We start from the raw sequence: 15,291 nt of genomic DNA, 5'->3' as shown, positions 1-15,291 counted from the left end.
ATATTTTGTGAAACACCAAGCTTCTTATAATTTATTTAAATAAAAACGATAATGAAGTGCTGAAAACATAGTTATTTCGCTTAAAATTGTGAAAGCTATATTGGTGAACAATTTTTGACTTTCCAAATGGAATAAAGTGATAGTTTTTCAAATATTTTTCCAGGCACGCTGCCTCCATTGGGAATAAAAGCACAGGCTGATAGACGCTACAACATGTAACTTGTAACTCAACATCAATCTTTTATTAATGCATACAAATATGTTAAATGTGTTGTGATAGTGGTCCCTGCCAGCATTTCAAGGTTTGTTTTCATCGCTATCCTTTTCACGGACGCCCAACAGAAACGTTTGTCAAGATAATTCGCGATAATTCGAAAATTACAAAAACAAAATGTTTACAATCGTAATGGCGACTCATGTATGTATGTTTTCAGCACTGTCATTCCAGTAACTGTTATGTTCCCATTAATGTAATAAAGTATTTGGTTAGTGTTTCGATTTCATAGTGCACGATTTCTTTTATAAACGATTTCTTTTATAAACCAAAACCAACTGTAAGTATATTGTGAATATTGAAGTGTTTATTTTATACAAGTATAAGCAAAGAAAGCAATCTGGTGATATTTTAAACTAAAATTATAAATTTGTGGTGTGCGTGTTCCAAAGAATAAAATTAAAAGAAATATCTTCCAGATGGAATTTACCTTTTCATCGTATTGTGTTCAAAGGTATTTTATTAAGTGCCAATTGTTCATGGAAACAAAAGTTATAAAAAGTAAAAGACTAAAAATACAGCTTATAACATGAACTGATACACAACCAATATTTTCCCTTGTTTTATAAGTTAACACAAATTAAAAAGTTTGCATATTTCTTGTTGTTGTTATTTCATCAATTTCATGTAATACGCTTTGGTACATCAGCTTGTAGCCAGATCAAGGAACTCTGTGACTAAGGTGGGTGTGTCCAGAGCGATCTGGCGGTAAGTCGGGTTGGTTTAGCAGGACAAGAGAAAAGAAAACCTGCCAGCGTTCTGGCAGGTTTTTATGTTATTCCACTGCGTATCACTAGTTTGCGGTGTCCACGCTGGCGCTGTATAGTTTACCACTGACCGGCCAATTGCCTTATAGGTAGCATAGTAAATTCAGTCTCTCTTTTGTTGGAGGTTTGGTCAATGGTGTGGCAGTAAGGACCTAAGGTTAATTTCATTTACATTTGACTTGACCCATAACAAGTTGTAGTAATCACATTTAATACTAGCCATGATAAAATTTAAAAGATATCAGTTTATCATAACATACCTGATCCCTCACCAACCTTTTTTAATAGTCCCATAGAAAAGGACCTATAACCTAAAATTTTGTAAATTAATAGTAATTTTGTTTTACTTAGAGCATGTGTTAAACCCTTTTCGTTTTAAGGCTTTCGTTGTTGTTAATAAAGTCAATAGATGGACAAAATTTCTAGTTTTTAAAATGTTTAAAAACCTAAAAAATAACTATATTGCAGTTCTCTAATATAATTAAAATACTCTGAATGCGACTAGCTAACAAAATGTTTGCAAAAATTTTGCTTGCTGTTATAACTTAATTTGAGAAAGTTTTTAACAAATTGTTTTCTTATATTACAGATTAAGTTGTTCGCTTCATCCAAACTAAAGCATATTTTAGCGCAATTTCCTTGTTGTCATAACTTTATTAAAATATTAAATTCGAAAGCCGTTAATTTTACACAATTGGTAAGTACGATGTTTTTTTCATTTAGATTTTGTAAAGACTTAAGGTGTGTATTAAGGTCGAATTTAGCCGCTAAAAGCAAAAATAAATCTATAAAACAGAATAACATAACTTGTTTTTCAAATTTGATAATAACTTCAAGGTGAATGATATGAGGAAAAATTCATTTAGCGCGATAAAGCGAACTTAATACCGGCCTTTAAGTTGAACATGTTTGTATTCATGTATGTATGTATATATACATACCTATGAATATTGACAGTGGCAGCGAGAAGATATCAAATTTTTTTTGCCCAAAATGCAAGAGTTTGGCAAGCATGGCATGTGGTTTAAACAAGACGATATATATATATAACAAGACGATATATATATCGTCTTGTTTAAACCACATGTCATGCTTGTTAAGCTCTTGCATTTTGGGTAAAAAAATTGGATATCTTCTCGCTGCCACTGCCAATATTCATAGGTATGTCCTGGCATTTGTAGCTTTTGCAATATGTCTGGTATTATTTTCACTCCAAAATCGAAAATTTACATGTTCGTTGACGAAAAATGAGCTTTGTGCTGAACACAAATTTGAACTTCCTTACTTACTTTAATGAAGGTCGACATATAAAAAGTTAGTAAATTAATTTTCCATTTATACATATATATTAAAAAATGATAAGTTTCATAAAACACGTGAAAATTGTTATTTTGCAAGTTGCGGTAGCTTGGATTACCAAATACTAGTTACAAAGTAATACATTAAAGCATCAACATTGGGATTCGTATTTAGGTAAGGTGTGTGTGTGTAAAGTACATTATATATAATTTAACAGAGATATATCAACTTAAAAAGTATAGAAAATATTAAGTGTATAATTAAGGAAGCATTTCGATTAATAAACGAATAACTAAAATCTATATAATTTATTATGCATTAAAGTTCAAGTTTTCAATTCCCCCAAAATTAATCTATCAAAATAAGCAATGAAGCAAGAAACCAACATAAAACTATTCATTAGCCTGGTTGGATCTAATACGCCAATTATATTCGACCAATTATACAATTATATTGTGCCCTTATTTTACTAGGCTATGCCATCAAATGCATACTTGAACAAAGTAAATAAAAATAGGATTTGCGAAAGATTCGAGGCATCGAAAGAGTGAGAGTTACGATGTATGACCGTAGCCGCTGTGGGATTGTTTGTTGCAATTGTTGGCCACATTTGTTAGGCATAACATTCGATTGCTGTTGTATGTGATTAGCATAAATAGTGCGTAATGTAGAATCAATTGAAGTCGTGAACTGTTAAAAGCAAAAAAAATTAGTTTATAAAATCAAAATATTTTTACATTTACTTTTCTAAAGATGGTCTTTCTTTTGCAGTTTTTATGCGTTGAGAACCGTAGCCCGCTTGCGGTGGCTGCTGGTGTTGGACTTTAGCTATAGATGATTCATCTTTATTTTCATTATGAATACGGTTGCGATCATTGGGGGTGTTTTGCAAAATTTGACTGGGACAAGAGCCGGACCTGAAGATGTAACAAAAAGAAAAATTAAAGATTGTAATATTAACTTTATATGGGTAGAGAAAGTTACCTAACATGCACTGGAGTAATTGTTGATGTGAGTTGTTGTGTTCCGCTTTGTGATTGTTGGTGTTGCTGCTGCGTAGGTTTACTTGTGTTTGCTGTGGAATGCTGAAGCAGCCACTATTGCTGCCCCTGGCGAGTTTGATCTTGATTTTATGTGCGTTAAAAAGTTTTTTTCAATCCCGCCGAAGCGGATGATGTTGATGTCGATGATGATGATGAGGATGAAATACAACCTGTAGTTGTTGGCTTCTCTTTGAGGGCTTCTTTATCCGTGTTTCCTTTGAAGACAAATTTTGTTGTGGAATGTTTGAATTTCCAGTGCTTGCCCCCATATGATGTGGTGGTAGATCAGGCGGCAATGCTTGGGGAGGTGTTAAATTTGCCAAGGTAAGACGGGCGTTTATATTCTCCAAATCGTGACGCATTGAAGATGAATAATTTGATTGTTGTTGTAGTGTTGGATTACCGCTAAATGTGTGATTACTCATTTGCATATGGCTCCATATGGTGGCACAATTTGCAGGTGGAATTAACTTCCAACTATGCATTAGTTGCTGTTAAGGGTGTCACATAGTTTCCCGGAAATATTCCACTCACATCTTTCCAATTCTTGTCTTTAAAGCAGCCATCCAAACATCTTTCAGTTACCATATAAACACAACCTTTTTTCAATTCCAATTCATCGTTCTTTCGTGGTTTGTATGGGTACAAAGCCAAATAGCCCCAAGGCAAAGAAGGTGGGATGTTCTGTTGCACACACAAAACATTATGGCGCGGTGTTGATGCCGCAGTGTTTGATGCCTGCTGAGATTGATTTTGTTGCGGCGAAGTGTTTTGACTAATGTTAGCAGCTGATAAATGATGTTGTTGCTCTTGGGCTGCTGTAGTTTGACCTGTAGCCATTGAAGTACTTGGTCCCATTTCGGGTTCAAAGTCATTTGGAACACTTAAGATTTCAGCTGAATGTCGATTTGTGCTTTGCATAATATTTAAGGCACTGCCATTATTTAATAAAGCATTTAGTGAACCTAATGAAAGAAATGGAAGCTTGTTAGATAAAATTTCTTCTAAGCCTTGGTGTCAACTTACCTGTACATAATTGATGGGAAAATTTCCTTCCACACCAACTTTCAATTGACCAACATTTTAACCGCATACATTGGGGAACAGACCTACTTATTAAATTTAACCATTGACAAATTTTCATAACTTTTGCTTCCTCCTTTCTTTCGTAAATATCATACCGAAATCCAAATAAATACTTTCATACATGTTTGAACCAAACATAATCAAAGAAGAAGACGTGAAATGGGCATGTTGTTATTCTTTTTTCTCAAGAACCAGAGATTAGCCCCATACATGTTCGATAAGTAGTTACAACTTTTTTTCGGTTTCTCTTTTAATTTTGCATTCGTAACAAAATCTAATTCGCTTATTTTAGCAATTTTTTAACTTTTAAAAGAACCAAAACACTTTATGAAACATTTTATTAATAATTTAGTGCAATCAACACAGAAATTTTCGGGAACTTTCGGGAAAATAGCAAAATAAAAATTGTCTACATCAAACCAGTAAGTTCAAAGTGCTTCTCCTACAAGTATGGGGCTAATCTCTGGTTCTTGTCACTAACACTATCAAAGCCCAATTCTGTCTTCCTCTTTGATTGTCTTTGGTTTGAACATGAACTCATGCACCTATCGGCAAGAAAGAACAAGCGATATGTACATCTTGGGAAATAGATAATCTTTGGGCAACAGTGCCAGTGAAACAAAACACGAAACGTACGTCAGTTGTTTAAATCAACACAGATACTCCAAATACTCCAAATGGGATTTGGAGTATGCCTATTTCCCTATAAACACGGGAATTCCAACTCCAAAGGGCTACAACAACAACACAGATGGGTAAAAATCACATTTTAAATAGAAACAATCGTTTTCAACTGACATGTCCACAATTTATTTATTAACGGCAAGATTCTCATCCTCCGATTAATATTTAATCGGAAGATAGACCACTGGTTACTATTTTTTTTTGTATGGGATTTTATCGACACGATAAATAATAATAAGACATTGAGAAACTGGACCTAAGTATTTATTATACCCTCCACCATAGGATGGGGGTACATTAACTTTGTCATTCCGTTTGTAACACATCGAAATATTGCTCTAAGACCTCATAAAGTATATATATTCTGGGTCGAGGTGAAATTCTGAGTCGATCTGATCATGTCCGTCCGTCTGTTGAAATCACGCTAACTTCCGAACGAAACAAGCTATCGACTTGACACTGGCCATTAAAGCCAGTGTTTTACCCCAATTTGGTTGAAATTTGCACTAGGAGTACAATTGGTAGTATAGTCACGAGTGCAAAATTTGATTGAAATCGGTTCAGATTTAGATATAGCTCCCATATATATCTTTCGCCCGATATGCATTTATACGGAACTACAAAATTCTCTATAGAAAAAAAAATGTTCATAAAATTTTCTATAGAAATAAAATTTTGACAAAATTTTCTATAGAAATAAAATTTTGATAAAATTTGTTATAGAAATAAAGTGTTGACAAATTTTTCTATAGAAATAACATTTTGACAAAATTTTCTATAGAAATAACATATTGACAAAATTTACTACACAGAAAAAAAGTGAGCTGTTTTATAGGAAGAATGAACTACCTCGCACGAAAATTGAACTTAATTTTACTCCACTTTTTGAAATTTCCACAAAGCGTTGTTAAAACCAGGAAATTTTAATGGCCTGTTGTACTTTTTAACTGCAATTGACGAAATTACATCCTCTCATAGAAGAAAAAATTAACTAAAAGTAAAGTACCAAATTTCAGCCGGATCGGATGAAATTTGCTTCTCGTAGAGGCTCCGAAATCCAAATTTAGCGGTCCGTTTGTATGTGGGCTATACGTAAACGTGGTGCGATATGGCCCATTTTCAATAACATCCGACCTACATCAATAACAACTACTTGTGCCAAGTTATATCTAACTCTGAACCGATTTCAAAAAAATTGGCACACTAGACTATACTACCAATTGTACTTCTAGTGTAAAATTTCAACCAAATTGGGGTAAAACTCTGGCTTCTAAGCCGCATAAGTTCATATCGGACGAAATATATATATGGGAGTTATATCTAAATCTGAACCGATTTCAAAAAAAAATTGGCACACTAGACTATACTACCAATTGTACTCCAGTGCAAAATTTCAACCAAATTGGGGTAAAACTCTGTCTTCTAAGCCGCATAAGTTCATATCGGACGAAATATATATATGGGAGCTATATCTAAATCTGAACCGATTTCAATAAAATTTTGCACATTTCACTATACTACCGATTGTACTCCTAGTGCAAAATTTCAACCAAATTGGGGTAAAACTCTGGCTTCTAGGGCAGTATAAGTGCATATCGGGCGAAATATATATATGGGAGCTATATCTAAATCTGAACCGATTCCTTCCAAAATCAATAGGGTTCTATTCTGACCAAAAACACATACTTGTGCCAAATTTGAAGTCGATTGGGCTTAAACTGCGACCTAATCCTTTGATTACAAAAATGTGTTCACGGATAGACGGACATGGCTATATCGACTCAGAAGCCCACCCTAAGCATTTTTGTCAACGACGCCATGTGTCTATCTCGTCTCCTTCTGGGTGTTGCAAACATATGCAGTAACTTATAATACCCTGTTCCACAGTGTGGCGCAGGGTATAAAAATTTAAATTTGTTTAATCATATCATGTGGAATTGCTAAAATATTTTAGTAAAACTTTTCTACTATAAACCTACATTCTCTTTTTAGGTGTAGTTTTTGTAGCGATAATATTAATTTATTTAATATTTATGCATTTTCAGAAAAATTTAATACAACGTGTTGGGGGAAGTGATATGCCTTCCTTTATGCGAGCCGCAATTAAATCTGTGATAAGCGACAAACTAGCAGTAAATCTAACATGGCGTGGAACGCCAACTAAACCAAGTATACAAAATTTCGTTTCATTCAAAATAATTAAAGGTTTGTTGATTACTCTTTTTACTTAAAAACGTACTAATGTTTTGCTTTCTTACTTAGATATCTGCAACTTAAAATATACACATTGTACAATCACGGACATCAACAGAGTATATCAGCAGCATGTTCTTCATGCGAGAGATCGCTTAATTAGCCGTAAAACCAAAAATTAAAGCAAATTTTTCAAAACGTCAAATCATGGTCCATTTCAATTCGTATATTTAGCAGCATCAATACAACGATAAATTCGTTTTTAAAAATTATATACATTTCAATAAAAATCTCATTATCATATTATATGCTACAGCCTTAACGTGAGTATTAAGTTCGAGTTTAGCCGTTCTGCCATTAGCCATTTTGTCAAATGACTTTTCTTTAATAACCAATTTTAAAGAATATAAACTTTACGAAAAGTTGTTTTGGACTGTTCCCCATCAAGTTATAATAAGATTTGCATCTAATAGTTATAACTTTATTATTTTTTACTGATTTGCTTTTGATTTTAGCGGCTAAACTTGAACTTAATACCCATATTTAGAAGAAATCTAGAAGTACAAATAATATTTAATTTAAGTACTGGTACACCGTTATGTTCAATGTGAGTTTATTCGTATAAATTGCAATAAATCTATTTTTATTCAAATTAATAAAAATCAAAACAATCGTTTTACTTGACCATAACGACTCCTTTTCAATTCCCCTAAAATTCACTTTTTAGACCCTTTTTAAACTCACCTAAACGATCCTTTCTAGCGGACCTTGTCTAACACTTTGAAGGGGCTCCTGTTGGCGTCGTTATAAATTGATTAAAAAAGACACCTAATAATTGCACTCATGCGAAACCTTTTTGTAGTAACTTTTACGTGGAACAACTTCTCAATAGTGACGGCGCTTTTCCGACGAGTTTTTGATATCGTATACGATTGTTTTCGACGTGGTGGAGATTCCCAGAAGTGTCGTCAAATTCCAAAAATGTTGGCAGGGGTATAAATGTTATATTTATGAGAATTTATAAATGTTTAATAAATTTAATAAACATCTAAACAATCGTGTTTTACTTGTCCACAATGATTCTTTTACAACTATCTTAAAATGCACTTTTTCTGATTGTTTGAAGGGGCTCTTATTGGCGTCCTTCTAAATGTATTTAGAAGGGCACCTAATAATTGCACTCATGCGATACTTTTTTGTAGTAACTTGGCATGGTACAACTTCTCAATAGTGACGGCGCTTTTCCGAGGAGTTTTGGATATCGTATACGACTGTTTTCGACGTAGTGGGAATTCTCAGAAGCGCCCCCAAATTCAAAAAATATTGGCAGCGATATAAAGATTGTTGTCCCAAGTACATACATCTAAATCTGACTCGATCTGGACACAATTTATTAGGCTCCTACAAAATCTACAGGCTTACCCTAATATTCATAAAAGTTAACGTTAACTTTAAACCTACTATTACCATACAAATTCCTTCGATAAACTGTCAGTAAATTATTATGAATATGGGCATTAAAATTTAAGTAGACTAATAAAGTCAAACATTTAAACCTGAAGCAATTTATTTATATATTTGTTTAGAAATACTATACATATCAAATACTATCAAAAAATGTTTGCAAATTAACAAAAGCCGGTCAAAAACTTGACGCCTTTCAAAGTTGTTGGGCCGTTTATCAGTGATGTCAACTCCCGAAATGCAAAAAGTACCAAATATATGTTATAAGATGGATCCTTCTTCTTAACTCTTTGGGAAGAAGAAAATATTATTAAAAAATTCATAAAATGTCGTTTTTTGAATTTTTTTATTAAAGTAACGAGTAATCAATTCAAAAGTATGGAGTAGTAACGAGTAGTCAAAAGTAATCAAAATTCCCAACACTAGGGCTTATGATTACAGAGTCAGAGAACATAATAAAAACGCCGTTGCATTCAGGTATTTTTGTTTACTATGAAAATAAGAGTAGTGATCAGTTATTATTAAATAAAGAAATACTAAAATTAAGGTCTAAAATGTGCATGGCGAATGACAAATAGCCACTTTCACAATTTCTCTGTTAATTTTCCTAATAAAACATTGGAATTGTTTGAATTCGCCGAGCATGTAGAAAATAACGCTGGGGCTTTGATGTTTCAGAAACAGCTGTCAGTTACAGAGTTGCCAACCACCAATATATAAATTCCGTTGGGTTATATTTTATTTTGAATTTCAGGTTTGAATTTTAATTTTTGGAATTTTGCTACACAATGAAATGTTAGAGATATGTACTTTTACTTTACACCGGCAGTTGAAATTAAATAAATGTCACAGTCACCAATAGGAGGCCGGATGCTATGATTGTAATGTTATCCACATAAAACACAATTTAAAGGCTATCTAGAGAGTATGGAATACATGGAATGTAGAGGTTAAACATTACCGTAGATATTACCTCGTGTTGGTAAACTCCTTGTTTGGATTTCTATATAAAATAATTCAGAACCCAATGTCTCGTATCCCCTGGTAGAGACGTGTTTGTTGTGTCTTCGCGGAAACATGAATGTCGTTCTGTAACACGGCTTCTGCGTGCAGACTATAAGTTTATCCGAACGACAGTGCTCGTGTCGAACATATCCCATATATTGGCCATATTAAAAAAAAATGGTTCTATTAGCTTTTATGGCGTAAAAGACTATTCTGGAGATTCCATGAGCATAGCTGAGGGGGGTCAATTATATTTAGGCCAAAACGTAATACAATAAATACAATATATTAAGAATATATCTTGTATTCCCTCAAAATGTTGAATATTTCTCTAATTATGTCATATCAGCAAGCAAAACATTTGCTTATCACATTTAGGAGTTTTCAAGGATACGAAGTATGTGTGCTGTTCTAAAATGGCAGGTTGTTTGCTGTTTTAAGGCCGGTATGCACCTCTAGCAAAAAATTTCATTCCCATAAGAAATGCATTGCTATTTATGCTAACGAAATTTTCGGTAGCGTTCAATTTCGTAACCTGGTACGCACCTCTAATGAAAATAACAGGGTTGTCGAAAGCATATTTTGGCAGCAAACATTTAATTTATTACAATCATTGTGTGCGAAAAGTTTTAAAAGGTCTGTAAATAATAAACAATTTATTTGAGGAATATTTGGAACATATATTAACAATTTTTAAAAGCGATTAGCTGGTTTAAAATTTGTGTACACATCCCTGTTTTTTTTGTTGTAGACTTAAATAAATTTTTGCTACCGAAAATTTCGCTAGAGGTGCATACCGGCCTTTAGCAAAAAAAAAAATACATAAAAAATATATTGTAGTAAGTGCCTGCTGTTAACAGTAAAACTTCATGTCAGCTAACCATATTTATAGTTAATCTGCTCACTGTGTTCTCTCTTAAAAAAAATAAATGTGATCGTGCTCATGAATTATTGTGATAAAGCATACATCGAATATAGGGGTTTCAATCCAAATCAAATATGGGGGTTTCAATCCATTAGCGGGGGGAGCCATTAAGACATCAACCTAATCTAAGGGTGTCATAAAAAATAAACATACATAAGTATTTTTGATTTATTTGTTTATTGCTCCGCATGACCATTTGTAGATTTATAATCTAAAGAAAAGTAAAATTCATTACAAATTATCGATATTGTTTTATGATTGATAAAATGAGAAAAAATGAAATTCATTGCCATGATTGCGGTGTCGCATTCAAAAGAATGTAGAAAACCCATTTAGAGTCAAAAAAAAATCTATTGATAAGATGCGTGAACAAAAGTTGATTCATTTCTCAACATCCATATGAATTGATTGGAAACAAACATCCATAGCCAAACAAGGCTAAAATAACTTGAATATACACTTAATGAAAAGGCTCTCCAAATTTAATTGAATGGAAGCAAGTAGAGCCAAGAGTTCTGTCGCGCCGGATCTAATTTACCATCCACCATGAATTGTGTACAAACTTGTACTAAAGACAATAGTTCTATACCGCATAACTTGCTTTACGGTAAGGATCATATTTGGAAACGTATCTTCAAACTGGGGTCCCCGGAAGGTTGAATACTAACATCAACTACTAATTTACAGAATGTCAAGTTCATCCCCAGGGAAAAGTTACATACCAATGGCTCCAAAATAGTATAGACTAGCGGGTTTCGGAGTATATTCTAAAGACCTGGAACTTAAACGCGAAAGGATTACCTGTAGTGTAGTGTTTTTCATTCTGAAATTTTTGCAATACAAGTGGAAAATTGGCTGAGATGTAATGTTTCTACAAATGTTGGCATAAATACATATATACTCAGACACTCAATGTGCAATAAAATCCTTGGACTCTCTGTTTCCTAACTCGAAATTGGTCATATACTGCCGCAAATCTCTCCACTAGATGGTTGAGTAGTACAATAGTAGTAGTGAGATAGAAAATAAGAATTGTATTGATATAAACCGAAGACTATGACCTATGGTCGTGAGTAGTACAATATTCCACTAATATGGGTGCCATAGGAACATATCAGAGTGCTACAAAGAGAAGTTAGCAAGGCAACTACCTTTCATATTCCAGAGGAACTATAATCAGTTGGAATGCCTCTGGCTAATTGCAAGCTCAGAAGGTTTTTATGATAATGAATGTCCGATGGGAGAATTGCAAGAGTTGCAAAGGTACCAAGCAAATATTGTCCTCCCTAAACATAAACCACACACTATTATGATAGTGTTTTGAAGACGTCAGATGTCACTCCTGAAATCTGCAATAATGGGTCGCTACCGGATAGGCGCGTTTGCAAAAACTATTGCCGTCAAGTATAAAGACATGAAGTGGATAAAAGGACATCAATTAAGCACCTCTTGTACGAGTATCCTGCATTTTGTGTGAAGCATAAGCGACTAGGATGCACAAAACAGCTGAATTTATAAAGAAAAATCTGCTGTTTTTGTCATATCAGTCGAACGAAGCCGTTCGTTTCGGATATGAGAAATTGGATGTTAATTCAATATAAATTTAACCAACTGAGGTATATCCGAATTTCAAACACAACAGCCGTTGTCTGCTGTTATATTTTTGTAATTCTTGGTCTTGCAAACAAGAATTCGAAAATTTTTTGAGTTTTACAATGTTATCCAAAAAATGTTCGAAAATTAAATATAGGTTATCGTGTATTTCAGCCCTCCAATATTCTTAAAACCTCCTAATTTTTACCTGCAAACACTTTGTTTACTGTAATGCCTTAATATGAGAAAAATTCTTTCGAATTTGTTCCAATATCCAAAATGTATGCCATGGATATTTTTCTTTGAGGGAGATTCCGGGAAATCCGAAAAATTGCCGCTTTTCCGTGGATGAAAAAGGCCCGGGGAAAAAACATTAAAGGCATTTCAGCAGGCAAAGAACTCTATTTTAACTGTTAATTAGCTATTTTAGCAAATAATCTGCTATTTTCGAAAAGCAGGCATACAGCTGAAAAGTTAGTAGTTGTTGGAATTTTCGGCTGATGTGAATAAAATTATAAATTCTCTTTGGGCTATCTGATAATAGAATTACTCTTGCAATAAACCCAAAACTACAAACATTAAAGAATAAAAGCCTGATTTTTATATTAGAAAATTTTAACTAAAATATTTTAGTAATTGCAACATCATACAAATAACGGCCATTTTCTTGTAGCCACGTTAGGTTTTAACTGCCTGTTAACAGAAAGTAAATTGCAATTATCTTCTCTCCGGTTACTTTAACTGAAATTTTTTCAGCAGTTAAATTTCTAACTGGCATGTGGAATATGTAGGCAAGATGACAGATATATACATGGTACGGTTTAAAACAGAGCTTCCCAACCCAATTTGCTTCGCGCCCCCCAAAAAAATGTATCAATTTCTTTTTGTGTTGTTTTAACAAATTTAATGATACAAAACCTGCTCAACCAAAAATGAAGCTGTGTCCCCCCTGGAACCTCGTGTTGCCCCCCTAGGGGGGCGCATCCCCCCATTTGGGAAGCTCTGGTTTAAAAGTTCGTTAGCTAACGGAGCTTCATGAAAATGGGGGTAAGTTGATAATGTTTGAGAAAATTTATTAAAAATAATAATTGTCTTTCTGTTGTGTAATAAAATTTCATATTTTGGAAGAAAAAATTAGAATTAAAAATTTTTAAAATGTTTTTAGCGCTATATGAAGTTCTACCCAGACACAATTTAAATAAAATTTACTCATTTGAGAAACTTATGAACTCAATTTCAGCAAACTTCACCCATTATAGGAACATATAAACTATTTTCATATTTAGTACCAGGGCTGTGGAGTCGAGCCAATTTTGGTCGACTCCGACTCCGACTCCAGCATTTTTCATCAGCTCGACTCCGACTCCGACTCCGGAGTCGACTCCGGGTAATATAACTAAATCTTATTTTAATACCACTAATTTGTAGTTCTATTGTGGGGGTACCGTAAGTGGATCGATATAAAGTATCGTACTTATTTATGTGTGCAAAAAAAGGTCTTAATTTCACATTAAATGCCAATTGAACTCTATGTTTCAAATTTAGGGCAATGTTTAATAAATAAAATAATGATATAAATACCCATCATAATATGAGAAGATACCAACAGTATATGTATTTGTGGACCAAAATTATTGATACTATCTCAAATCCTTTAAATTTGTTGCGAGCAATATAAAGGTTTATATTCCCATATGCATGAATTTGAATCTGAATCGATATAGACAAAATTGTGTATACTTCTACAAAATCTATGTACTTAAAATTTAAATCAAACGTTATGGGACGTAACACAATTTTAACAAAAAATAAAAATGCAAGGAAAGTCTAAAGTCGGGCGGGCCGATTGTAATATACTCTGCACAACTTTGTATTTAGATCTACATTTTGATAAAATCTCAAATCAGACTTCTACAAAATCTCGGGCAATATTTGGGAAATATTTATAATTGTTTAGAGAATTTCGCAAAAATGCATTTATGATTCATTCATTGAAAAATTTGAAAATTTGAGTCATTTCTACAAGTTTTGACTTAGCAGTGAGTATCAGTGAGCCTACAATTTTGGAAAAATGTTTGTCTAGAAAATAAAATTTTGCAAAATTTTCTACAGAAATAAAATTTTGACTAAATTTTCTATAGAAATAAAATTTTGGCAAAATTTTTTATAGAAATCAAATTTTGACCAAATATATAGAAATAAAATTTTGAATAAAATTTTTATCTAATTATACAATTATTTTTCGAGCTTTATGGACAGATATAGATTAAGGAACATGATTAATAGAGCCATTGAAAAGAAAACGCCAGATACCAATCTATACACGCCTGGACTGTACATGTTTCGGTTCGGGCGAATGAACCTTTCCACAGCCTTTAGTATAGTCTGGCTGGGAGAGATAACTCAATTTTGGGCCCTTTATGCTAACTCCTTATGGAGAAAACATTTGGGAAATTTCCTCTTACAAATTGAATCATCTTTTCTCCCACTGTACATCATCTTTTCATATAACTTACAAGTCCCTTAATCTTATTTTTATTTCGTTTTGTTACATAGTAATGCAACAACACGAAATTTATTTTTAGAAAGCTAATTTGTTAGAATTCACCTAAGTGGTGAACAGTCGAACAATGCTTGTTGTTTCTACAGTCAACTACAACATATGACAATTAACAGAAACTGGTTTCCAGGATACAACAACAATTCTAACGCGTACATTAGTCGTGTTTTTCCTAGTTTTACGACGGGCTCATCGTTGCTTATTATATTTCATGTTAGCCTGATAATGAAACAGGCAATTGACGTCCAAATGCATTATATCTAATTATACAATTATTTTTCGAGCTTTATGGACAGATATAGATTAAGGAACATGATTAATAGAGCCATTGAAAAGAAAACGCCAGATACCAATCTATACACGCCTGGACTGTACATGTTTCGGTTCGGGCGAATGAA

The 15,291-nt window shown here is 33.3% G+C and overlaps 2 protein-coding genes across 5 annotated transcripts; one reads left to right on the top strand and one right to left on the bottom strand.

The window, feature by feature from the left end:
• The first annotated feature begins 289 nt into the window (after positions 1–289).
• LOC142222283 (uncharacterized) lies at positions 290–8,017 on the top strand. 3 transcript variants are annotated; one of them, XM_075293158.1, is made up of 4 exons: positions 290–418; positions 1,631–1,738; positions 7,199–7,358; positions 7,416–8,017. In XM_075293158.1, the coding sequence occupies exons 1-4, from the start codon at positions 392–394 to the stop codon at positions 7,526–7,528; spliced, it is 408 nt and encodes a 135-aa protein (XP_075149273.1). In that variant the 5' UTR covers positions 290–391; the 3' UTR covers positions 7,529–8,017. The 3 variants fall into 3 exon arrangements, with proteins under 3 accessions (XP_075149273.1, XP_075148839.1, XP_075149845.1); XM_075292724.1 differs by having other exon boundaries at positions 402–485; XM_075293730.1 differs by lacking the exons at positions 290–418; positions 1,631–1,738 and adding an exon at positions 5,000–5,224.
• Positions 3,027–4,880, bottom strand: LOC142221041 (E3 ubiquitin-protein ligase SH3RF3-like). 2 transcript variants are annotated; one of them, XM_075291555.1, is made up of 4 exons: positions 4,565–4,880; positions 4,410–4,492; positions 3,325–4,348; positions 3,027–3,257 (listed from the first exon to the last, which is right to left on the bottom strand). In XM_075291555.1, the coding sequence occupies exons 2-3, from the start codon at positions 4,474–4,476 to the stop codon at positions 3,861–3,863; spliced, it is 555 nt and encodes a 184-aa protein (XP_075147670.1). In that variant the 5' UTR covers positions 4,477–4,492; positions 4,565–4,880; the 3' UTR covers positions 3,027–3,257; positions 3,325–3,860. The 2 variants fall into 2 exon arrangements, with proteins under 2 accessions (XP_075147670.1, XP_075147045.1); XM_075290930.1 differs by having other exon boundaries at positions 4,410–4,880.
• Positions 8,018–15,291: the final 7,274 nt, after the last annotated feature.

The sequence above is a fragment of the Haematobia irritans genome, chromosome 1 (assembly GCF_050003625.1).
Source record: "Haematobia irritans isolate KBUSLIRL chromosome 1, ASM5000362v1, whole genome shotgun sequence".
In the NCBI taxonomy this organism is placed as follows: domain Eukaryota; kingdom Metazoa; phylum Arthropoda; class Insecta; order Diptera; family Muscidae; genus Haematobia; species Haematobia irritans.
This window is presented reverse-complemented; position numbering and strand designations above follow the sequence as displayed.